The sequence below is a fragment of the Cherax quadricarinatus genome, chromosome 15, assembly GCF_038502225.1.
Source record: "Cherax quadricarinatus isolate ZL_2023a chromosome 15, ASM3850222v1, whole genome shotgun sequence".
Lineage (NCBI taxonomy): Eukaryota > Metazoa > Arthropoda > Malacostraca > Decapoda > Parastacidae > Cherax > Cherax quadricarinatus.
The window spans coordinates 20,045,733-20,071,784 of NC_091306.1; the positions used below are offsets into that span (position 1 = coordinate 20,045,733).

At 40.0% G+C, this 26,052-nt stretch overlaps 1 protein-coding gene across 1 annotated transcript in view; it reads left to right on the forward strand.

Moving 5' to 3' along the window:
- LOC128692039 (uncharacterized) overlaps window positions 1-24,757 on the forward strand; it is a 39,880-nt gene extending 15,123 nt beyond the window's left edge. The window contains exons 4-5 of the mRNA XM_053781014.2: window positions 20,078-20,231; window positions 22,522-24,757. Coding sequence (XP_053636989.2) covers window positions 20,078-20,231; window positions 22,522-24,594 — 2,227 coding nt within the window. The 3' untranslated portion in view covers window positions 24,595-24,757. The remainder of the gene's footprint in view (window positions 1-20,077; window positions 20,232-22,521) is intronic.
- Window positions 24,758-26,052: the final 1,295 nt, after the last annotated feature.

A 26,052-nucleotide genomic window follows, 5' to 3' on the forward strand; every position in this document is an offset into this window, starting at 1 on the left:
AAAATAGATTACATAACATCAAAGGTGATACAAAAAAAACCTGGAAAACTCTATCTGAAATTCTTGGAAATAAAAAGTTATCCAAAAACAAAACAATCAAACTAACAAAATCAGATGAACCCCCACTCACACCTACTGAAACAGCAAATAGACTCAATGTTTTCTTCTCCACCGTAGGAAAAAATCTAGCGAACAAAATACCAAGAGTAAACACCTGTCCATCAGACTACCTCATAGGTACCTACCCAAATATGCTATTCCTAGCTCCAACCAACTCCATAGAAGTTATGCTCATCGTAAGCACCCTTAAAAACAAGGCAGGAAACTTAAACAACTTGCCTGTTTTTATGTACAAAAAAGCTTCTCAAGTATTGTCACCAATTATTGCAACGCTCTTTAACAAATCCATTGAATCAGCTACCTTCCCAACAATCCTCAAAATATCGAGGGTCACTCTGATCCATAAAGGAGGTGACCAAGCTGACTTGAATAACTGTAGACCAATATTTAACTTACCACTGCTCTCTAAAATCTTTGAAAAATTAATTCATAGATAGATCTATTCCTACCTCGTCTCACACAACATATTAAACCCTTGTCAGTTTCGATTCAGGAATAATAAAAGCACGAATGATGCTATCATACACATGCTAGAACTAATATACACCGCACTCGAAAAGAAAGAAGTCCCGCTGGGCATTTTCATTGATTTACGTAAAGCTTTCGATACAGTCGACCATGAACTGCTGTACTCCAAATTAACGCACTATGGTATCAGAGGCCACTCCCTCAACTACCTAAAATCATACCTTATTAACAGAACTCAATATGTGTATGCAAATTACCTGGAGTTACCTGGAGAGAGTTTCGGGGGTCAACGCCCCCGCGGCCCGGTCTGTGACCAGGCCTCCTGGTGGATCAGCGCCTGATCAACCAGGCTGTTGCTGCTGGCTGCACGCAAACCAACGTACGAGCCACAGCCCGGCTGATCAGGAACCGACTTTAGGTGCTTGTCCAGTGCCAGCTTGAAGACTGCCAGGGGTCTGTTGGTAATCCCCCTTATGTGTGCTGGGAGGCAGTTGAACAGTCTCGGGCCCCTGACACTCATTGTATGGTCTCTTAACGTGCTAGTGACACCCCTGCTTTTCATTGGGGGGATGGTGCATCGTCTGCCAAGTCTTTTGCTTTCGTAGTGAGTGATTTTCGTGTGCAAGTTCGGTACTAGTCCCTCTAGGATTTTCCAGGTGTATATAATCATGTATCTCTCCCTCCTGCGTTCCAGGGAATACAGGTTTAGAAACCTCAAGCGCTCCCAGTAATTGAGGTGTTTTATCTCCGTTATGTGCGCCGTGAAAGTTCTCTGTATATTTTCTAGGTCGGCAATTTCACCTGCCTTGAAAGGTGCTGTTAGAGTGCAGCAATATTCCAGCCTAGATAGAACAAGTGACCTGAAGAGTGTCATCATGGGCTTGGCCTCCCTAGTTTTGAAGGTTCTCATTATCCATCCTGTCATTTTTCTAGCAGATGCGATTGATACAATGTTATGGTCCTTGAAGGTGAGATCCTCCGACATAATCACTCCCAGGTCTTTGACGTTGGTGTTTCGCTCTATTTTGTGGCCAGAATTTGTTTTGTACTCTGATGAAGATTTAATTTCCTCATGTTTACCATATCTGAGTAATTGAAATTTCTCATCGTTGAACTTCATATTGTTTTCTGCAGCCCACTGAAAGATTTGGTTGATGTCCGCCTGGAGCCTTGCAGTGTCTGCAATGGAAGACACTGTCATGCAGATTCGGGTGTCATCTGCAAAGGAAGACACGATGCTGTGGCTGACATTCTTGTCTATGTCGGATATGAGGATGAGGAACAAGATGGGAGCTAGTACTGTGCCTTGTGGAACAGAGCTTTTCACCGTAGCTGCCTCGGACTTTACTCTGTTGACGACTACTCTGTGTTCTGTTAGTGAGAAAATTATAGATCCATCGACCGACTTTTCCTGTTATTCCTTTAGCGCGCATTTTGTGCGCTATTACGCCATGGTCACACTTGTCGAAGGCTTTTGCAAAGTCTGTATATATTACATCTGCATTCTTTTTGTCTTCTAGTGCATTTAGGACCTTGTCGTAGTGATCCAGTAGTTGAGACAGACAGGAGCGACCTGTTCTAAACCCATGTTGCCCTGGGTTGTGTAACTGATGGGTTTCTAGATGGGTGGTGATCTTGCTTCTTAGGACCCTTTCAAAGATTTTTATGATATGGGATGTTAGTGCTATTGGTCTGTAGTTCTTTGCTGTTGCTTTACTGCCCCCTTTGTGGAGTGGGGCTATGTCTGTTGTTTTTAGTAACTGAGGGACGACCCCCGTGTCCATGCTCCCTCTCCATAGGATGGAAAAGGCTCGTGATAGGGGCTTCTTGCAGTTCTTGATGAACACAGAGTTCCATGAGTCTGGCCCTGGGGCAGAGTGCATGAGCATGTCATTTATCGCCTGTTCGAAGTCATTTGGCGTCAGGATAACATCGGATAGGCTTGTGTTGATCATATTCTGTGGCTCTCTCATAAAAAATTCATTTTGATCTTCGACTCTCAGTCTGGTTAGCGGCTTGCTAAAAACTGAGTCATATTGGGACTTGAGTAGCTCACTCATTTCCTTGCTGTCATCTGTGTAGGACCCATCTTGTTTAAGTAGGGGCCCAATACTGGACGTTGTTCTCGATTTTGATTTGGCATAGGAGAAGAAATACTTTGGGTTTCTTTCGATTTCATTTATGGCTTTTAGTTCTTCCCGCGATTCCTGACTCCTAAAGGATTCTTTTAGCTTAAGTTTGATGCTTGCTATTTCTCTGACCAGTGTCTCCCTGCGCATTTCAGATATATTGACCTCTTTTAGCCGCTCTGTTATTCTTTTCCGTCGCCTGTAAAGGGAGCGCCTGTCTCTTTCTATTTTACATCTACTCCTCCTTTTTCTTAGAGGAATAAGCCTTGTGCATACATCGAGTGCCACCGAGTTAATCTGTTCTAGGCATAAGTTTGGGTCTGTGTTGCTTAGTATATCTTCCCAGCTTATATCGGTTAGGACTTGGTTTACTTGGTCCCACATTATGTTTTTGTTATTGAAGTTGAATTTGGTGAATGCTCCCTCGTGACTAGTCTCATTTTGTCGGTCTGGGGCTCCACGCATACATGTCTGAACCTCAATTATGTTGTGATCTGAGTATATTGTTTTTGATATGGTGACATTTCTTATCAGATCATCATTGTTAGTGAAGATGAGGTCTAGTGTATTCTCCAGTCTAGTAGGCTCTATTATTTGCTGGTTTAAATTGAATTTTGTGCAGAGATTTAAAAGCTCGTGTGAGTGTGAGTTTTCATCAGAGCTGCCTCCTGGTGTTATTACTGCAACAATATTATTTGCTATATTCCTCCATTTTAGGTGCCTTAAGTTGAAATCCCCCAGGAGCAAGATGTTGGGTGCAGGAGCTAACTCTTCCACCCAAACAATCACAATAGGAGTTCCACAATGAAGTGTCCTTGGACCACTTCTCTTTCTCATCTACATCAATGATTTACCGAATGCATCACAGCTACTCAAACCCATATTATTTGCAGATGACACTACATATGTCTTTTCCCACCCAAACACAGTCATACTAGCATACACAGTCAATGCCGAATTGCAGAAAATATCTGCCTGGATGATGACTAATAAACTTACCCTGAATACTGGTAAAACCTATTTCATTCAGTTTGGAAACAAAGCTGCAAATGATCCGATTAACATAACGCTAAATGGATCATCAGTCACAAGACCCACAGAGGGAAAATTCCTAGGTATCCACCTTGACAGTAGCCTTAAAATAATAAATCCTAACTAGTCATAAGTTTGCCTATGATACTCCAATATAGACACTTTGTATTGTGCCAAAACAAAAGCATTCACAATGCTAAACTCACTAATTATGATGTAGTCACTTAGCCTTAATACCATAATCTGTAAGGATTTTAATGTTAAGAATTAATCTAAGTCTGCTCGAAATGCCTAGCCATGCTAGGTGTCCTAGTGGCCCCCTCTGTAATTAGTATTTTATAACATGTAAACCACACAATACCCAAAACCTGTAAACCCCACATTGTAACCCTTATAGAGAATAAACTTGAATTGAATTGAATATGAGCCACAGCCCGGCTTGTCAGGTACTGACGTTAGATGCTTGTCCAGTGCCAGCTTGAAGACTGCCAGGGGTCTATTGGTAATCCCCCTTATGTATGCTGGGAGGCAGTTGAACAGTCTCAGGCCCCTGACATTTATTGTATTGTCTCTTAACGTGCTAGTGACACCCTTGTTTTTCATTGGGGGGATGTTGCATCATCTGCCGAGTCCTTTGCTTTCGTAGGGAGTGATTTTCGTGTGCAAGTTTGGTACTAGTCCCTCTTGGATTTTCCAGGTATATATAATCATGTATCTCTCCCGCCTACATTCCAGGGAGTACAGGTTCAGGAACTTCAAACGCTCCGAGTAATTGAGGTATTTTATCTCAGTTATACGTGCTTTGAAGGTTCTCTGTACATTTTCTAGGTCAGCAATTTCACCTGCCTTGAAAGGTGCTGTTAGTGTGCAGCAATATTCCAGCCTAGATAGAACAAGTGACCTGAAGAGTGTCATCATGGGCTTAGCATCCCTAATTTTGAAGGTTCTCATTATCCATCCTGTCATTTTTCTAGCAGATGCGATTGATACAATGTTATGATCCTTGAAGGTGAGATCCTCTGACATGATCACTCCCAGGTCTTTGACATTGGTTTTTCGCTCTATTTTGTGGCCGGAATTTATTTTGTATTCTGATGAAGTTTTAATTTCCTCATGTTTACCATATCAGAGTAGTTGAAATTTCTCATCGTTGAACTTCATATTGTTTTCTGCAGCCCATTGAAAGATTTGGTTGATGTCCGCCTGGAGCCTTGCAGTGTCTGCAATGGAAGACACTGTCATGCAGATTCGCGTGTTATCTGGAAAGGAAGACACAGTGCTGTGGCTGACATTCTTGTCTATGTCAGATATGAGGATGAGAAACAAGATGGGGGCGAGTACTGTGCCTTGTGGAACAAAGCTTTTCACCATAGCTGCCTCAGACTTTACTCTGTTGACTACTACTCTTTGTGTTCTGTTTGTGAGGAAATTATAGATCCATCTACCAACTTTTCCTGTTATTCCTTTAGCACGCATTTTGTGCGCTATTTCGCCATGGTCACACTTGTCGAAGGCTTTTGCAAAGTCAGTATATACAGGAGGGCCCCGCTTTACGGCGTTCCGCTTTACGGCGTTCCGCTAATACGGACATTTCAAATTATGACCAAAACTCACTATACGGCTCCCCCCACCTGACTTTCTAATACGGTCACCGTGCCCCACCCTGTTTGTTTACATTCTCCATGAGCTCAGTAAGCACTAAGTCTCTCCATTTTGTCTGGAAACTCCAAAATTTCAAATGTTTTTAAAAGTTATTTCATATTTTATATATACTCTGATAATTATACTTATGTATACCTGTACCTAAATAAACTTACATACATCGAGTCATTTAAATGTCGTATATTACGTTAATATACACATTTTCATTAATCCATCCATGATATTTTTTTCAAAATTATATAATAAACACGATGCATAACATATAAATAAGATAAATACACCCCACAGTAGAATAAATAAACAAATGTGAGATGTGAGCAGACGACTTGCACAAGTGGTGATAATAACAATACTGAGTCTCATTAAATGTCGTATATTACGGTAATATACACATTTTCATTAATCCATCCATGATATTTTTTTCAAAATCATATAATAAACACGATGCATAACATATAAATAAGATAAATACACCCCACAGTAGAATAAATAAACAAATGTGAGATGTCGTAGCAGACGACTTGCACAAGTGGTGATAATAACAATACCGAGTCTCATTAAATGTCGTATATTACGGTAATATACACATTTTCATTCATCCATCCATGATATTTTTTTCAAAATTATATAATAAACACGATACATAACATAAAAAGATGATAAATACACCCCACAATAGAATAAATAAACATAAATATAAGATGTGGGAGCCACATAACTTGTACAAGTGACGCCAAGAATAACATTTTCTCTAATCTAACATAAGAGTAAATGTGTTACTGGGGGTAACTGTAGAAAATTATTCCTTTCGTATGTATGTAAGTAAGTTTATTCAGGTATACACAAATACAGTTACATAGATTATCATACATAACAACATACGTGTAGAGAACCTAGGATAACCCAAAAAAGTCAGTGTGACTTATTTCCATTGCCTTCACTCAGAGCTTCATTTCTTCTCAAAATGATGTTACATGAGAATGGGAGTGTTCTTCTTTATTAATTCTACCGTATCAATGTAGAGACAACCTGTACACAATGTAACTTGTACACAAACCAGACGTGTACACTTCGTTTGTTTACAAAACTTACCTTCGCCTGGTTTGTTTACATAACTGCGCCTGCCCCCTCTCATGTATTCATTCTTTCTCTCTCTCATTTATTCGTTTTATCTCATTTACTTACTCCTGACCCTACATTAAGACTACAAATATTTTAAGGTAAGTAATGAGTGAACTGTATATACATTTTATCGCTCTGGGATGCTTAAATATCATAGAATAGTATGTGTGGGTGGGGTGGCCTGGTGAGGCTATTACAATACATACCACACTTGATTTCTTACAATAAATACTACTTGTCTCACCCTAGATTAAGACTATAAATATTTTAAGGTAAGTAATGAGTGCACTATGTGTGTATTGTACCTTTTTATTGTTTTTTGATGCCTGGTTCTATTGCTAACTTAATATATGTTAGTGTAAACTTGTTATCTAGTGTTTGTATGCATTTATAAGTGGAAAAAAAGGGTGTTCCACTTTACGGCGATTTCCGCTTTACGGCGGTAGCCTGGAACCTAACCCGCCGTATAAGTGGGGCCCTACTGTATATTACATCTGCATTCTTTTTGTCTTCTAGTGCATCTAGGACCTTGTTGTAGTGATCCAATAGTTAAGACAGACAGGAGCGACCTGTGGGGGGGAGGGGGTGTTGCCAGGGATGGGATTTAGTGATTATTCTTACTGCAGCTTTTCGTTGAGTTATTATTGGCTTTAGGTGTATTGGTGCAGTTGATCAACAAGCACAAATAGCATAGGTGAGGTATTGATAAATGAGTGAATGGTATAGTGTGAGAAGGGCATTTTGCGGCATGTAGTATCGTATCTTGGAGAGGATCCCAACTGTTTTGGATACTTTTTTTTGATATGTGTTGGATATGGGTGCTGAAATTCAGGTTGTTGTCGAGGTATAGGCCTAGGAAATGTGCTATAGGGTTTTATAGACGATTCTGTAAGAATTTTACAGATGTGGTAGCCCCCTAACTTCACCAGTCACAATCCATTTTCAGTGGACCCCAGAATGTCAAGATGCTTTTGCCAAAGCAAAACACGTTCTTTGTACTGTACCCATTCTTCCACCTCCTGATTTCTCAGAACTTTTTACATGACAGGTCGATGCTTGTGAGTCAGGGGTGGGGGCAGTACTTTTACAATTTGGAGAAGATGGGTTGCAGCCTGTGGCTTATTACTCAGCCAAATATCACTCTCACCAGAGGGCCTACTCCACAACTGAAAAATAAACCCTCACTCTGATACTGGCGTTAGAGCATTTCAGTCTCCATGGGTCAGTCATCTCAAGTGGTCACAATCTACAGTGACCACAACTCTCTGGTCTACCTCAGTACTATGAAGAATCACAACACTCGTCTCATGTATTGGAGTCTCAGACTGCAAACTTACAATATCAAAATTGCACATATTGCTTGCAAGGATAAGCTGGCTGATTCTCTTTCAAGAATTTAAAATTAAAATATGTTAGGTTAGGATGTGTTAGGGACTATGGGTAGAATAGCTCTTTTTCTTCCCCCTTTGTATATACAGTGGAGCCCCAGTTTTTGAACTAAATCTGTTCCAGAAGGTCGTTCTAAAACCGAAACGTGCGAAAACTGAATCAGCATTCCCATAAGAAATAATGTAAATACAATTAATCCGTTCCAGACACCCAAAAATATTCAATTAAAAAAATATTGTTTTAAAGGATATGACACTAATATCAACTCTACAGCTTATTTATCTATCACAATTGATCTAATATGACATAATAAACAATATAAATAACATAGAAACCTGAAATACACTCTAGAATGAATAAAATATGTCATTACATATGTGGCTAGTGGTGGCAGAGGCAGAGAGTTTGTTCGAAAGTTAGTTTAATATGTTTATTATGCACCCCATACCCATCCTGTGGGCGGTAGTCAAAAGATTACAGAGGTACATAATTGGTCCAGGGACTGGACTCCAAAGTTTTGATAGCTGAGCAAGTTAAGGTGGGACAAAATACTCCATTAATATGACACTAATGTCAACTCTACAGCTGATCTATCACAATTGCTCAAATATGACATAATATTAATAACAGAAACATGATATATACTCTAGAATGAATAAAATATATTATGTATGTGGAGTGGTGGTGGTGGTGTTGTTGGGTTTATAAGGGCCACTGACAGCATAAGCCATACATACAGTGTTGGTGGTGGTGGCAGTGTCATCAGTGCCCCTATATACCTCAAACAGCAATGGGGGAGTTAGTTTCATGTCATCATTTTTATATCGCTTAACTTACTTGCTACACTGTTAATGCTACACTTTATTACTGGCTGGTGCTATAGCCTTTATTGACTCCTGCTGCTTTAGTATCATACATATCGTAGAATCACTGAAGAAGGTACATTCTCCCTTCTCTTTCAGCCCTTTACTAAAGGGCTGGCTGGCACTAGGAACTTTCTTTGGGCCCATAGTGGCTTATTTCACAGTCACACTTAACCCTTTGAGGGTCGACAGGCCCTCTCCGAAACTCGTTCTCAGGGTCGGCCAAATTTCAAAAAAAAAAAAAAATTATTTTTTCTTATGAAAAAATAGAGTTTTTTTTTCTGAACATTATAGGATAAACAAAAAAATTTTACCATCAATACTTACGGAGATATGGATGCATGAAGTTTGCAGAAAATGAGCCGCGTATGGCAACAGCGGCGACTGCCGCTCACCCGGTAAACTTTGATTTACTTGTATTTGAAGGTTTGTTGTTTTTTTCACTATTTTATTTTTTCACATAACTTATGTGGCCTATGAGACCAAAGTAAGGTGCAATGTACATATATACACTCGTTGTATACAACACAATAAGCACACAAACATAATTATCAATATATTGTTTACAAAACTTGTTTACAAAAACAAACAATACAAAACATTGTTTATTATTATTGTTCTATAATATATATACCAATATACAGTCACTGAACATATTCCTATTAGTTCTGCAGCTTGTGGAACTCTGAAACATGGTGTCATACAAAATGGTGTTTTATCTTTCTCCCTCATTCTATCTCTTTCAATCTGTCTCTCTCTTTCTATCTGTCTGTCTATCTCTGTCTCACAGGTACACATAAATACAAGTATACATAGTATAAATTACCTAGGATAACCCAAGAAATCCAGACAAAGTGCTATACTCTGCTTGAAGATGTGAGTAAAAGTGATGACACAGTCTTGTGGCTCTCTGAGACAGAGAGCTAGACGGATAGACAGATAGACAGGGAGCTTGACAGACAGACAAATAGACAGACAGAAATGTTAGTGTACCAGTACCAGTGTACTAGTGTTCCACCCTCCTCCTCCTCTTCTTCCTCTTCCTCCTCTTCCCCCTACTCTTCCTCATACTCTTCCTCTTCCTCCTCTTCCTCTTCCTCCTACTCTTCCTCTTCCTCCTCCTCCTCTTCCTCCTCCTCCTCTTCTTCCTCTTCCTCCTCTTCTTCCTCTTCCTCCTACTCTTCCTCCTCCTCCTCTTCTTCCTCTTCCTCCTCCTCCTCTTCTTCCTCTTCCTCCTCTTCCCCCTACTCTTCCTCATACTCTTCCTCTTCCTCCTCTTCCTCTTCCTCCTACTCTTCCTCTTCCTCCTCCTCCTCTTCCTCCTCCTCCTCTTCTTCCTCTTCCTCCTCTTCTTCCTCTTCCTCCTACTCTTCCTCCTCCTCCTCTTCTTCCTCTTCCTCCTCCTCCTCTTCTTCCTCTTCCTCCTCTTCCCCCTAATCTTCCTCCTACTATTCCTCTTCCTCCTCCTCTTCCTCTTATTCCTCTTCCTCCTCCTCCTTCTCCTCCTCGTCCATAGTGTAAATTACAAGGAGTCGGCAGCTGTCAAAGTGACATATTGGCTCATTACTCTTTCCCCCTCTGGCCTGTCAAAACAATGGGGTCGGATGCTGCTTCCCCTCCTCCATTCTATCTAATTATCTTTCTCCCTCATTCTATCTGTCTGTCTATCTCTGTCTCACAGGTACACATAAATACAAGTATACATAGTATAAATTACCTAGGATAACCCAAGAAACCCAGACAAAGTGCTATACTCTGCTTGAAGATGTGAGTAAAAGTGATGACGCAGTCTTGTGGCTCTCTGAGACAGAGAGCTAGATGGATAGACAGGGAGCTTGACAGACAGGCAAATAGACAGACAGAAATGTTAGTATACCAGCAAAAACAAAGGGAGGGGGATGTTCATCTCATCTTTTGGCATCAGCTCTACCCTCATTTACCCTCATCAAAAGTCAGCACTTATCAGATGTTATCTCCCCTTATCTTGTTACTGTCATGGGTGAACATTTATTATTACATATTATTATTATTACCTATTATTATTATTATGTATTATTATTATTATGTATTATTATTATTATGTATTATTGTTATCATTACGTATTCTTCTTCTTCCTCCTCCTCCTCCTCCTCTTCTTCCTCCTCCTCCTCTTCCTCCTCCTCCTCCTCCTCCTCTTCTTCCTCCTCTTCTTCTTCTTCCTCCTCCTCCTCCTCCTCTGCCTCCTCCTCCTCTGCCTCCTCCTCCTCTTGCCTCCTCCTCCTCTTGCCTCCTCCTCCTCTGCCTCCTCCTCCTCTGCCTCCTCCTCCTGCTCCATTCTTGGAACAAGTTTGAAGAGCTTGTAGTTCATAATCACTATCATTATCATCACCAATGCTCACATCTGAGTCTGGGATTTTGGAAAATAGGAGTTTCCTCTTTGATTCTGGTACAACTGAACGACGGCCCAGCACCAGAGGTGGAAGGCTGTGGGTTGTCTGGGGTTTCCTCACTATTACCCATATTATGGTCATTAGTTTCGGTCAAAACCTCACCAGAACCTTGAAACTCATCTTCACTGTCACTTCCATCTGTATTAGAACTGTCACTGGGGAACAAAAGTGTCCCAATTCGCCGAGGAGTGAGGAACTTCTTACCGCAGGGCACGGTGGAAATTGTGTACTATGATGGCATTCCCACAATGCACCACTGGGTCCCAGATTTTTTTCCTACTGCGCACACCCACCACACAGACCCATTCTCTCACATCTAGGCTTATCAGCCTTTTCCTGCGAGATTTGAGGCCGCTAGAATTTATGCGTACTAGTACGTCAAAAACCCCTACGCGTAAGACGTACTAGTACGACCAAAACCCTCAAAGGGTTAATAAGGAAGCACCAAAAACAAGGGATTATTATGAAATGTTTTGGAATGTGCAAAGTAATGCTCACTCAACCAGTGACAGAGGCAGATTGAGATGCATAGTCATGGCATTCACGGGCAGGTGGATGAGTATATGTCCGATCACTGGATCAAGGCCTAATATCTGGAATAAAATTTCGCACAAAAAAAAAACTGTCCTAAAATCGAAACGTCCGATAACTGGAGCGTGTGCAAAAACCGGAGTTCCACTGTATATGATGCTTAATTTAAATGGTGTGGGTTTTTTTTTTTTTTAGTGAGGGGATATTCTACTACCATCCACAGGTGTCTTGAACCTAAATGTCTGCTGTCTCACTCTAAATTTAGAGTTTGACTTTGTCTCGAGAAAAGTTAAGCCTTATCTAATGAGCTGGATGGTTGAGAGGAAAGACAGTTCCATTGTACCATGCCATGGCGGCACTCTACCCATGGAAGTGGAAGCCTAGCCCTGCCCATTAGAGCCCTTTTGGGGTGGGGTGTGGTATGCAGAGAGTACAATACATATATTAAGCGTATGTATACACTCACATATAGGCTGCCTCCCGACCAGTGAACTGGGTGCTAAGGGTTTAACGATCTTACGAGGCCCCATCATTAAATCAGTACCCCGGTTCATTGATCAATCATAAGGTGGGTCGGACAATTGCTGAGGTGATGTAGCATTCGCGGTCAGCTCTTGCCAGACTCATACATCTGCTGGTTGCTCACGGTTATCACTTTGTCTCTGGCAGTTGTTTTGCCTTTTGATTACCGTGATACACTTATTTTACAAACTTTTGTACATAGTGTACATAAGTGTAAATACCTATAATCAAACTTGGTAAAGGAAAATACAATTTAAAGACTACTACTGTATTTATTTTTGCTCCAAGTCCCATTACAACCAGGTTAACAGGCCATTATTACCTGGGTGCAAAAAAATTCACAAAGAAAAACACAAAGCTATGGCTTACATCTCTATGTCAGTTATGAGGATGAGGAATAGGATGGGAGTGAGTACTGTGCCTTGTGGAACAAAGCTTTTCACTGTAGCTGCCTTGGACTTTACTCTGTTTACTATTACTCTTTGTATTCTATTTGTCAGGAAGTTATAGATCCATCTACCAACTTTTCCTGTTATTCCTTTATCACGCATTTCATGCACTATTACACTGTGGTCACACCTGTCGAAGGCTTTTGCAAAGTCTGTGTATACTACATCTGCATTTTGTTTATCCTCTACAGCATTCAGGACCTTGTCCTAGTGGTCCAGTAGCTGGGACAGGCAGGAGCGATCTGCTCTAAACCCGTGATGCCCTGGGTTGTGTAACTGATGGGTATCTAGGTGGTTGGCGATCTTGCTTCTTGGAACCCTTTCAAAGATTTATATGATATGGGATGTTAGTGCTATCAGTTTGTAGTTCTTTGCAATTGCTTTACTGCCACCTTTGTAGAGTGGGGCTATATCTGTTGTTTTTAGTGAGTGTGGGATGACCCGTGTCCATGCTCCCTCTCCATAGAATGCTGAAGGCACGTGACAGGGGCTTCTTGCAGGTTTGTGACACAGGATTTCTCCTCCCTGAAACTGTGCTCGTTTTTGTGTATAAGTTCATTCCTTTCTAGGTGCTCTATCAGTTTTTTCCTGATAAACTTCTCCATGACTTTGCATACTATACATGTCAGTGACACTGGTCTGTAGCTTAATGCTACCTGCCTATCTCCTTTCTTTAAAGATTGGGACTACATTTGCTGTCTTCCACACAAGAGGTGTTTACCTGGAGAGAGTTCCGGGGGTCAACGCCCCCGCGGCCAGGTCTGTAACCAAACCTCCTGGTGGATCAGAGCCTGATCAACCAGGCTGTTACTGCTGGCTGCACGCAAACCAATGTACGAGCCACAGCCCGGCTGATCAGGAACCGACTTTAGGTGCTTGTCCAGTGCCAGCTTGAAGACTGCCAGGGGTCTGTTGGTAATCCCCCTTATGTATGCTGGGGGGCAGTTGAACAGTCACGAGCCCCTGACACTAATTGTATGGTCTCTTAACGTGCTAGTGACACCCCTGCTTTTCACTGGGGGGATGTTGCATCGTCTGCCAAGTCTTTTGCTTTCGTAGTGAGTGATTTTCGTGTGCAAGTTCGGTACTAGTCCCTCTAGGATTTTCCAGGTGTATATAATCATGTATCTCTCTCGCCTGCATTCCAGGGGATACAGGTTCAGGAACCTCAAGCGCTCCCAGTAATTGAGGTGTTTTATCTCCGTTATGCGCGCCGTGAAGGTTCTCTGTACATTTTCTAGGGCAGCAATTTCACCTGCCTTGAAAGGTACTGTTAGTGTGCAGCAATATTCCAGCCTAGATAGAACAAGTGACCTGAAGAGTGTCATCATGGGCTTGGCATCCCTAGTTTTGAAGGTTCTCATTATCCATCATGTCATTTTTCTAGCAGATGCGATTGATACAATGTTATGGTCCTTCAAGGTGAGATCCTCTGACATGATCACTCCCAGGTCACTGACGTTGGTGTTGCGCTCTAATTTGTGGCCAGAATTTGTTTTGTACTCTGATGAAGATTTAATTTCCTCGTGTTTACCATATCTGAGTAATTGAAATTTCTCATCGTTGAACTTCATATTATTTTCTGCAGCCCACTGAAAGATTTGGTTGATGTCTGCCTGGAGCCTTGCAGTGTCTGCAATGGAAGACACTGTCATGTAGATTTGGGTGTCATCTGCAATGGAAGACACGGTGCTGTGGCTGACATCCTTGTCTATGTCAGATATGAGGATGAGAAACAAGATTGGAGCGAGTACTTTGCCTTGTGGAACAGAGTTTTTCACCGTGGCTGCCTCGGACTTTACACTGTTGACTACTACTCTCTGTGTTCTGTTAGTGAGGAAATTATAGATCCATCGACCGACTTTTCCTGTTATTCCTTTAGCACGCATTTTGTGCATAGCTATTACACCATGGTCACACTTGTCGAAGGCTTTTGCAAAGTCTGTATATATTACATCTGCATTCTTTTTGTCTTCTAGTGCATCAAGGACCTTGTCGTAGTGATCCAATAGTTGAGACAGACAGGAGCGACCTGTTCTAAACCCATGTTGCCCTGGGTTGTGTAACTGATGGGTTTCTAGATGGGTGGTGATCTTGCTTCTTAGGACCCTTTCAAAGATTTTTATGATATGGGATGTTAGTGCTATCGGTCTGTAGTTCTTTGCTGTTGCTTTACTGCCCCCTTTGTGGAGTGGGGCTATGTCTGTTGTTTTTAGTAACTGTGGGACGACCCCCGTGTCCATGCTCCCTCTCCATAGGATGGTAAAGGCTCGTGATAGGGGCTTCTTGCAGTTCTTGATGAACACGGAGTTCCATGAGTCTGGCCCTGGGGCAGAGTGCATGGGCATGTCATTTATTGCCTGTTCGAAGTCATTTGGCGTCAGGATAACATCAGATTAAGGCCAGCAAAGGTTGGTTTGAAAGATTTAAGAATCGTAGTGGCATACACAGTGTGGTAAGGCATGGTGAGGCTGCCAGTTCAAGTCCTAATGGAAGGGGATTCCCCTTCTAAACACTAACATCCCTCCTCCCATCCCATCAATCATCACCAGATCTTCATTAAAGGTAAGTGTCAATTATTCTATTGTTATTAATCTATTGTTATTGTTGTTATTGTAATTATTCTATTGCATTAAACTTAATATTTCATGTGGTAAAATTTTTTTTTTTCATACTTTTGGGTGTCTTGCACAGATTAATTTGATTTCCATTAATTCTTATGGGGAAAATTAATTTGACTTTCGATATTTTCGACATTCGATAACTCTCAGGAACGGATTAATATTGAATGTCAGGGGTCCACTGTAAGTGGTAAGTTACTAAATGCTGTAAAGAGTTTTTATGAGGATAGTAAGGCTCAGGTTAGGGTGTGTAGAAGAGAGGGAGACTACTTCCTGGTAAAAGTAGGTCTTAGACAGGGATGTGTAATGTCACCATGGTTGTTTAATATATTTATAGATGGGGTTGTAAAAGAAGTAAATGCTAGGGTGTTCGGGAGAGGGGTGCGATTAAATTATGGGGAATCAAATACAAAATGGGAATTGACACAGTTGCTTTTTGCTGATGATACTGTGCTTATGGGAGATTGTAAAGAAAAATTGCAAAGGTTAGTGGATGAGTTTGGGAGTGTGTGTAAAGGTAGAAAGTTGAAAGTGAACATAGAAAAGAGTAAGGTGATAAGGGTATCAAATGATTTAGAGAAAGAAAAATTGGATATCAAATTGGGGAGGAGGAGTATGGAAGAAGGGAATGTTTTCAGATACTTGGGAGTTGGCGTGTCGGCGGTTGGATTTATAAAGGATGAGGTTAATCATAGAATTGATGAGGGAAAAAAGGTGATTGGTACATTGAGGTATATGTGGAGACAAAAAACATTATCTATGGAGGCAAAGAAGGGAATGTATGAAAGTATAATAGTACCAACACTCTTATATGGATGTGAAGCTTGGGTTGTGAATGCAGCAGCGAGGAGGCAGTTGGAGGCAGTGGAGATGTCCTGTCTAAGGGCAATGTGTGGTGTAAATATTACGCAGAAAATTCGGAGTGTGGAAATTAGGAGGTGTGGAGTTAATAAAAGTATTAGTCAGAGGGCTGAAGAGGGGTTGTTGAGGTGGTTTGGTCATTTAGAGAGAATGGATCAAAGTAGAATGAGATGGGATGGAGAGCATTTAAATCTGTAGGGGAAGGAAGGCGGGGTAGGGGTCGTCCTTGAGAAGGTTTGAAGGAAGGGGTAAGGGAGGTTTTGTGGGCTAGGGGCTTGGACTTCCAGCAGGCGTGCATGAGTGTGTTCGATAGGAGTGAATGGAGATGAATGGTGTTTGGTACCTGACGATCTGTTGGAGTGTGAGCAGGGTAATATTTAGTGAAGGGATTCAGGGAAACCTGTTATTTTTATATAGCTAGACTTGAGTCTTGGAAATGGGAAGTACAATGCCTGCACTTTAAAGGAGGGGTTTCAGGATATTAGCAGTTTGGAGGGATATGTTGTCTCTCTTTATACGTATATATGCTTCTAAACTGTTGTGTTCTGAGCACCTCTGCAAAAACAGTGATTATGTGTGAGTGAAGTGAAAGTGTTGAATGATGATGAAAGTATTTTCTTTTTTGGGGATTTTCTTTCTTTTTGGGTCACCCTGCCTCGGTGGGAGACAGCCGACTTGTTAAAAAAAAAAACTTCATAATAATTACGTATAATATAATAATACATTATTATATTATTTTATTGTTATTATATACGTACTACGTACTAATATAATAATATATAATATAATAATACGCACAATAATAATTATAATAACAATAGTACATGTATGTACGTACTGCATATAATTTAGTTTGACAACACCACCAGATAGCAGTGTCAGTCAAAACGATGGTCACCAGTGCATATGTGTTTACGGAGTTACCCTTGTGGTGCAACGAATTCCCGTGATTTCCTTACATTTTGTGCAGTTAATTCACCAGATTACTTTCTTCTGACCATGGGTCCTAAGAAAGTAAGTGTAATGGACAGTGCTGAGAAAAAAAGAGGATGATTTGCATGGAATTAAAGCAAGAAATGATTAATAAGCACAGACTAGGTACGAGGGTTGAGGAATTGGCGAGTTGAGTACAAGCGTAGCCCCTCTACTATATGTACAATACTAAAGCAGGAGTCTATAAAGGCTGTAGTGCCAGTAAAGGGTGTTACAGTAATTTCTAAGCAGTGGACCTCTGTCAGTGAAAAGATGGAAAAGCTGCTGTTGACATGGTTGACGGAGAAACAGCTCACAGGAGATACGTAGTGCAGTGAGATAAACATAAAAATTGTACATAACAGTTCTTAAGATTATTATTATAATCAAGGGGGAAGTGCTAAACCCATAGGATTATACAGCACCTGGGAGGGAAGGTATTCAGGCTTAATTTGGGGAACTGGAGCACAGATCCAATTCCCTAAATCAAGAGCCCCTCACCATCATCAAGGAGCCTTCCTTGAGGGCCAGTTCTTAACCCTTTCAGGGTCGACAGGCCCTCTCAGAGACTTGTTCTCAGGGTCGCCCAAATTTCAAAAAAAAAAAAAAAAAATTTCCCATGAAAAGATAGAGAATCTTTTCCCGATCATAATGACACCAAAAGTATGAAATTTGATAGAAAACTTACGGAATTATGCTCTCGCGAAGCTAGCGGTCTCGACGATGTTTACGCATCTGCGATTTTGCCCACTTTGAGCCCTATTTTCGGCCAATTCCACTGTACTATTCTACAAAAATCATAACTATTTTGCTAGAACTCCATTTTTTCTATCGAATGAGTGCAAGAAACCACCCATTTACCGATTTCAACTATCCAATACAGTGCTCAGAATTTAGCAATTTTGCCAATTTCACACAAATTTCAAAAGATGCCAATTTCCAAATAGGGTCCAGAATAAACAAGAAAGACATTCCTGGCACTAAAATGACATTTCCTCTGTTCATTAGTCACGTCCCAATGCCCCTCTTACATTCTTTTGCTTTCCACTTTGAATTTTTATTCTCACAAAAAATAGAAGATATACTGTTATGCAGACTACTGCATTAGTGTAAAACATTATATAAATAATATTGGCACACTTGTGAAAGAATATTAGACTCACCAGTTGACATGTATTAGACGCTTGGTATGAGTTATTTACTTTTGAACTTTGGTAAAAATCGAACATTTCTGCTACTTTGAGCTCAATTTCAAGGTACTTTTCATTGTAAAAGCAGTCAAAATCATCTCAATTTCTGTAATATGTCTTCGTTTCTCTGGAATGAGACCAAGAAAACTAGAATACAACAATAAATACCATACGAAAATACAGTGTAAAGTCTCTGTTTTAATCCAAAAACACGGTCAAAGTTTTTTTTTCTCATTACGCACTGTGTGCTGCAGGATTTTTTTTATACTGCGCACACTGACCACATAGACCCATTCTTTCATATGTAGGCCTACTAGCTTTCTCTCACTAGATTTGAGGGCGCTAGAATTTAGGCGTACTAGTATGTCAAAAACCCTGGTGCGTAAGCCGTACTAGTACGGCTGAAACCCTGAAAGGGTTAAGAAAAGTGTGAACTCCTGACAGGATATGCTACTCTGCATTTCTTCTCCAAGGTATGTAAATGCCTTATGTACACCAGATCTAATTTAGTTAGCCTCACAAACTCCATTTTCTCTTATAACACCTCTGACGTTTTCATAGCGAGAGTGCGCGACCACTCCCGACCACAATCCTCCTCCCTCCGCCGTCCATGTAATGACATATTTTATTAATTCTAGACTATATCAGGTTTCCATGTTATTTATATTGTTTATTATGTCATATTAGATGAATTGTGACAGATAAATGAGCTGTAGAGTTGATGTCATGCCTCCTGAGAGCAGGAATTCAGCTGGAACGAATTAATTGCATTTCAGTTAATTTAAATGAAGAAAGTTGACCCAGCATACGAACAAGTCCACGGAACTGATTAAATTCATAACCTGAGGTTCCACTGTATTTAGTACAATATTTTACAACGTTTTCGTGTATTTTATGATTGTTCATGGTTCAAAAAATTAAGGAAGCAGTATTGTATTATATTTCCCTACAATATACTGTATTGGGGCGCCAAACATTCGCGATTTTTCAACATTCACGAGGCACTTGATCCCCTAACCCTTGCAAATGTTGAAGGAGACCTGTAGAATGACTTGGAGACCTTATAAATCTGTAGCAGAAGGAAGGAGGGGTAGGGGTCATCCTAGGAAAGGCTGGAAGGAGGGGGTAAAGGCAGTTTTGTGAGCAAGGGGCTTGGACTTTCATCAAGCGTGCATGTGCGTGTTAGATAGGCGTGAATAGAGACAAATGGCTTTTGGGACCTGACGAGCTGTTGGAGTGTGAGCAGGGTAATATTTTGTGAAGGGGTTCAGGGAAACCGGTTAGCCAGACTTGAGTCCTGGAAATGGGAAGTACAATGCCTGCACTTTATTGGAGGGGTTTGGTATATTGGCAATTCGGAAGGACGTCTAAGCTGTCGTATCTGAGCGCCTCTGCAAAGACGGTGATTATGTATGAGTGATGGTGAGAGTATTGAATGATGATTCAATTATGAGTATTATTATGAGTATATATACGTCAAACACGGTACCTCGTAAGACGTATATATACGGCCGCGACAGTCAAAGGGTTAAGGGTTAAGGACAAAAACCGGGATGCTACTATATTTAATTTAAATGGAAATAAGGCACTTTGTCTTTTTTGAGTTATCCTAGATAATTTACACATGTTACTGTGTATGATAATTTGTTTAACTTTATTTATGTGTACATATCTGTACCTAAATAAACTTACTAATTACTTATTCCTTGGACACAGAAAAGTGTGTGTGTCAGACTTACTGATAACACAGCTTCAGGACACAAAAGAAAAAGTTCTACCAAAGAGACTCTTGCTCCTGGGTCGTCCTGAGAGTGGTAAAACTGCACTCTTTGCTCTTCTCATTCATTACTGGCTTCACGACAAGACTAAGGTGTGCACACAATCCTAATTTTTGCTTAATATTTACATGAATTATAATTATTATAATCATAATTGATTGCTAAATATTTACATGAAAAATCTCACAATACTGTGAGTACAACAATAAGAATAGATAATAAAACCTACATATTTTTGATGTCACCTCTGTATTCAATATTGCACCATAACTAATCTTTCTAAAATGTAACACCTGTATAATTTACCTTGACTTATTTAAGAATGTGCAGAACTGTGTTTTGTCTTGGGGGGGGGGAGTTATTTTTTTTTAGTCTAGGGGAAGCTCTTAGTGCTCATAGAGTGCCTGAGGAATGGGAGACAATCAAGTTTGATCCATGGAAGGGGAGGATAAATCCAGTTTCTTGAATCAAGAGCCTCTCACTACCATCAAGCATTTTTTCAAGGGGGCTAATCTTCTGGTAAAACATTATAGGTATACAGTGGACCCCCAGCTTACGATATTATTTCATTCCAGAAGTATGTTCAGGTGCCATTACTGAACGAATTTGTTCCTATAAAGAATATTTTGAGTTAGATTAGTCCATTTCAGACCCCCAAACATACACGTACAAACGCACTTACATAAATACACTTACATAATTGATAGCATTGGGAGCTGATCGTAAACCGGGGGTCCACTGTATATAGTATAACCTAAAATGCTATCGACACACTTAACTAGCACCCAGGCACTCTTTTTCTGCTAGATGAACACGGTCAGCAGGTATAAGAATATTTGCCCATATGTCTTTATCAACCTGGGAATCAAACCTGAGTCCTTTCGGGTTCAGTAAAAGACTGTAGCATTAAATTACTTTAGCCCAGGCCTCAAGCCTGAACGTCGCAACTCTTGACCAAGTACACAAAGCATGGAGGCTTGATTATTTTGGCATTCATATTTTCATTGAGGTTGTGGTTAATATTTGCATTATGTTGTTTATATAACCCCTAAGGGTTAAACAGACCCTGGGGAATGGGAGGCATGAATGGATCAGGGTACGATGATAAATTTGAAAAAGTGGCATATCATTGCAAACTAGAGTGCATTTTTGTTGCAGTAACTGTAAAGATACATAGCCAGAGAAAGGCAGGCTGACTGTGTTACATAGTTCAGATTCCTGTAAACAAATACAGAGCTGTGCACATGGTAAAAACTGAGAAATCACTGTTTTAAGTTCACCCCAATTCCTTCCGTATTTGCCACTCCTGGATCCATAAGCAGCTTGCACAGGTACTTCAGCCCTTTGAGGTCCTGCCAGATGGCCATCTGATATTCTTAGCTGACACGCCCGAACATGATACAGTTTCCACCAGGTGGAGCTACAAAACCACCCACCACTACTAACAAGCTACATTAGAATGAACCACATGTTTTCTTTTTCTTCTATTTAGGAGCTGATTTTCAGAAAAGGAAAAATATCCCCATTAATGAGGCCAAAAGGAGAGAGATGGTTTAGGAGTAGTATTTAGATTCATTTCCTGGAAAGAAAGAAGAGATCAAATTCATCAGATCAACAGCCTCCTCACTGGCAAAGAGCTTTTTTTCAAGGTTCCTGTGATTGGAGTATACCTGGAAGGTGTTTCAGGGTCAATACCCCCACAGCCTGGTCCATGACCAGGCCTTGCTGTGGATCAGGACTTGATCAGTCAGGCTGATACTGCTGGCTGCACACAAAACGATGTATGAACCACAGCCTGGCTGGTCAGGTACTAACTTTAGGTACCTGTCCAGCTCCCTCTTGAAGACAGCCAGGGGTCTAATGGTAATCCCCCCTTATGTATGCTGGGAGGCAGTTGAACAATCTTGGGCCCCTGATTCACAACTAAATAAAAAGTTGAAAATAAAAAATCGATGACATTTCAGTCTGTCCTGGACGATATTTTAATTTATTATCCTGGCACTTTTGAGCCACAGAGGGCATTATAGTGCCTGGATAATGGGAGGCAATCAGGTTCAATAGCCTTTTGTTATGAACTGTAATATTGGCCCAGGTATTAATGGGGAAGTGGAAAAGAATTCTTCCTTCGTAAGCCATGTGTGTCATAAGAGGCAACTAAAATGCCGGGAGCAATTACTAAATTACTAAATTTTTAAAGAAAAACTTTAATTTTTCTTTTTGTGTCACCTTTTCCTCAGTGGGATATGGCTAGTTTGTTGGGAAAATAGTAATGTCAAATCTAAGAATGTCTGTTGCCCACTTTTGCATAATTTGTATGGGTCTGGATTAAACACTTTTCTATAATTTATGACATATTTCATCCATATTCTTTCTTAATTTCAGGTGAGAGGTCTTCAGAACATTGATATCTTGGTAGCCATTCAATGCCTGAGCCTCAAAACGACATCTACAAAGATTGATTTCACGAAAGACCTGTTGGCTCTACTGCCTGAATCTACTAATAAATATGGTCAAGATAAGATTTTAAAGGCTATGAAGGAGATGAAGGTCCTCGTATTGATTGATTCTCTTGACTATGACCCAGTGGCTTCTAGAGTGGATGAGACATCCTTAGCTCTGTTCCATAACCAGAGGATCATAATTTTTTGTCGATTACAGTTTATGACAAAATTTACAGATCACCCTCTGCGATATCAGCAGACCCAGGACAACATGGTGCTGCGACTTTGGGGAGGAATAGTAGTCAACCCTTATATGAATCTTCAGGGATTTCCTGAACCCCTTTCAGATTTGTTTGGTGGACTCTCAGGAAAACTATTTCAAGATTACTGCAAGAGGCTATGCCAGGTCAAAAATGAGGACTATGATAAATTTTATAATTACATAGTAAAATTGTTAAAGACTCTGTCAGTGGAGATGAAAAAGCCATTCAACATTTATATGGCTCTCTTAGCAAAGCAAAAAATGAAACCTATTACTGCAAAAACATTATCAGAATTGTATGCTCAGTGGTTCGAGCTGTGGGCTCTTATTTATAGACAAGAAGTACATTTACCCATCTCAGATCCCAGAGACCTAATAATCAGTGGAGCTAATGAAGTTAATAAGCGTGCCCACAAAGCATTTGAAAATGACTGTGAGTATTTGGCTGATGAAGATAATTTATCCGTATGGAAAGGACTTGAGGAAATTATGCCCTTTTTGGCCCATATACTTGTCCCTCATTACAGTGCATCAGGTAACATACAGATATTCACATTCAGGATAGCTGCTCACCAAAATTTTTTTGTTGCTAAGAATATAGAAAATCAAATCAACTACAATCTAAACAGTATTGAAAATTTAATACAAATTGAAAATTTCTATAAACTTCAGTCACTTCTTCCTATGATTGTAGGCTTGATGCGAGCAAATTCTCAATTTCATGATGTTACAAAACATACAATTAAACTTGGAAAGCTTATCTTTGAAAATGAACTAATGAAACATTGCTTTGATCAGATTATAAATTCTGCTATGCTGATATTAGCCGAGAGTGGCCTCTACAATAAAACTGATGACAAGTATAACAAATTTGTCAAGGATCTGCTAGCTGCAATACCAAAGGATGCCTGGGTTCTTTTAGACGGAAACCTGTTTCCAGAGGCTTTACAAGCTTTGTGTGAATGTGGTCATGAGTCTTTTAAGAACCAAAAGCCTCAGAAATTAAACTTTTGTTTTAGTGGCTTCTTCTCAGAATTACCCGGACTCTGTGACATGCTGGAGGCTGTGAGGAAATGCGACATCAGGTTTTCCTTGCAAATGGATAGGAGTTTTCTTGGTATAGATGAGCACCCACTCGATGATGTAATCAAGGCAGTGCAATGTAAAGGCCATACCTCACTCGGTAAATTCACTGGCTATCTCAAGAATGTAAAGTTACTGGATAGTCACCCAACTACAAGACGTATATACAGCATTAGCCTCCGAATTACAGAACAAGAACAATATGAAAGTCTATATAAGATAAGTAAAAACAGTGGCAAACTCAGTCGTGTAGCCATTCGCATCTCAGATGCTTCTACGATCAATGCAAAAAAACTGAAGGAACTACCTTCATCCATCACTCATCTGACGGTGTACATTGAGGGTGTCACTGATGAAAGCATCGGTAATGCCATGGCTACCTGGAGGGCGATAAGAGGTGCAACCAAGAGGGTACAGCGAGAGCATCTGCGTTTCTGGGACATTGATGAGAAGAAGCTGAGCCCTTCTGGTATTATTCAGATCATTGATGCCAACCTACCTGCTGAACGCATTGATGTTCCTCTTCAGCAGCCATTGAGTTACTATGATGAGGAGAGGATACAAAATAAACTCTATGGCATCAAAGGCATTGATTTCACAGTCAGACTTCTTGGCACAGTCAAACATGCACGTCGTGATCTGAAGTCCAAAAAAGATGGAAAACTATAATAATGTGATAATATGAGAAAATGTAGTAGTAGGACAAAGAATGAAGTTTTAAATAGGTGAATTATTGTGGTAAAATACATACAGGGCAATAACTGTGCCTTATAAAAATAGAAGCACATGCACATTACAAGTTACAAAATATATACAAAAAATAATAAGATAACCTAATAAACTATGGCAATAAAAAGGTAGGTAGGTTCATACATAATCAATAATGCAACAATATACTGTACCTAGTTCAAGCCCACCAGAACAGTGAATTTCTGTGATAATTTTTTTTTGTTATACAACTTATGAGATATGTCTTAGTCCCTTAGATTGAGTGCCTTTTATGATTCTTAATGTTATTTTAAAGACAGTTTTTGTACTACTTTTGTTTAAAACACTGTCTTAAATGTAAAGTAGCTGCAAGTGGGTAGCCAGTTAGCCCAGGTACCAGGACTTGGCACTGTCTGGCCTCCTCTTCCCCTCTACCTTGACTCACTCAAAACAAAGCCATCCTGGTTATAAGGTACAGATTGTGGATAGATTAATAAAATGATGCCAACATTACCCTTACAATTTATTTTTTTATTTAAAACAAGTAAAAATGCAACATATTTTTTAATTTATATTTGATCACAACACTTAAATAAGTCATAATATTTCAAAGGCCCTATTCCACACTTACCTTAGTTGACAAGTACCCTGGACACAGGCTATTCCCTTTTCCCTGACCATGATAATGACTACAGTCATACCCCACTTTACATCATTTCAGCTTATGTCAAATTCACCTTGATGCTACTTTTCTACAGTAAATTTTAGTTCAGTGAACGTCATTATGTCCAACTTTACGTCACTCAGCAATGTCACCTACATCATATTTTTTTTTTAATTTTGTTCATTATTCTTTAAAAACATGACTAAAATGTGTTTTTAGTGTTAAGCTTTAGCAATACGGCCTCTCCTCACTTAGTGACGTACTCGTTTACTGATGACTCGGACTTATGACGGTCTCTCTGACCAGTATGCATACATGCTGGTTTACTCTATTCTGTTTATTACAGTATACAGTACACTACTGTATAGACATTTAAAAATATACAAGAAATGTTATAAATGGTACAAAGGTGATATTAAAACAATATCAAAGATGGTTGGCACAAACCCACTACCATTATATTATGCTTTTCACTTAGCGACAAATTCGTTTGCCAACGAAGTCTTAGATACGGAACTCTGTCGTTGAGGAGAGGCCGTAATGACGTAGGACAGGGTATGACTTTATTTCAAATTAATGTATAAATATACGTACATAATACTTTGAAAGCCCATGGTATATATAGCATTTCAGTTTGATGGTTTGTTGTAAATGTCAACTGTCTCGAGCAAAACTTTTTTCCTGTGTATGTTAGAGACTTTAGGAACTGTTCAAACATATTCTGATACTTTGTTTCCCTCTAATTAGATTACATT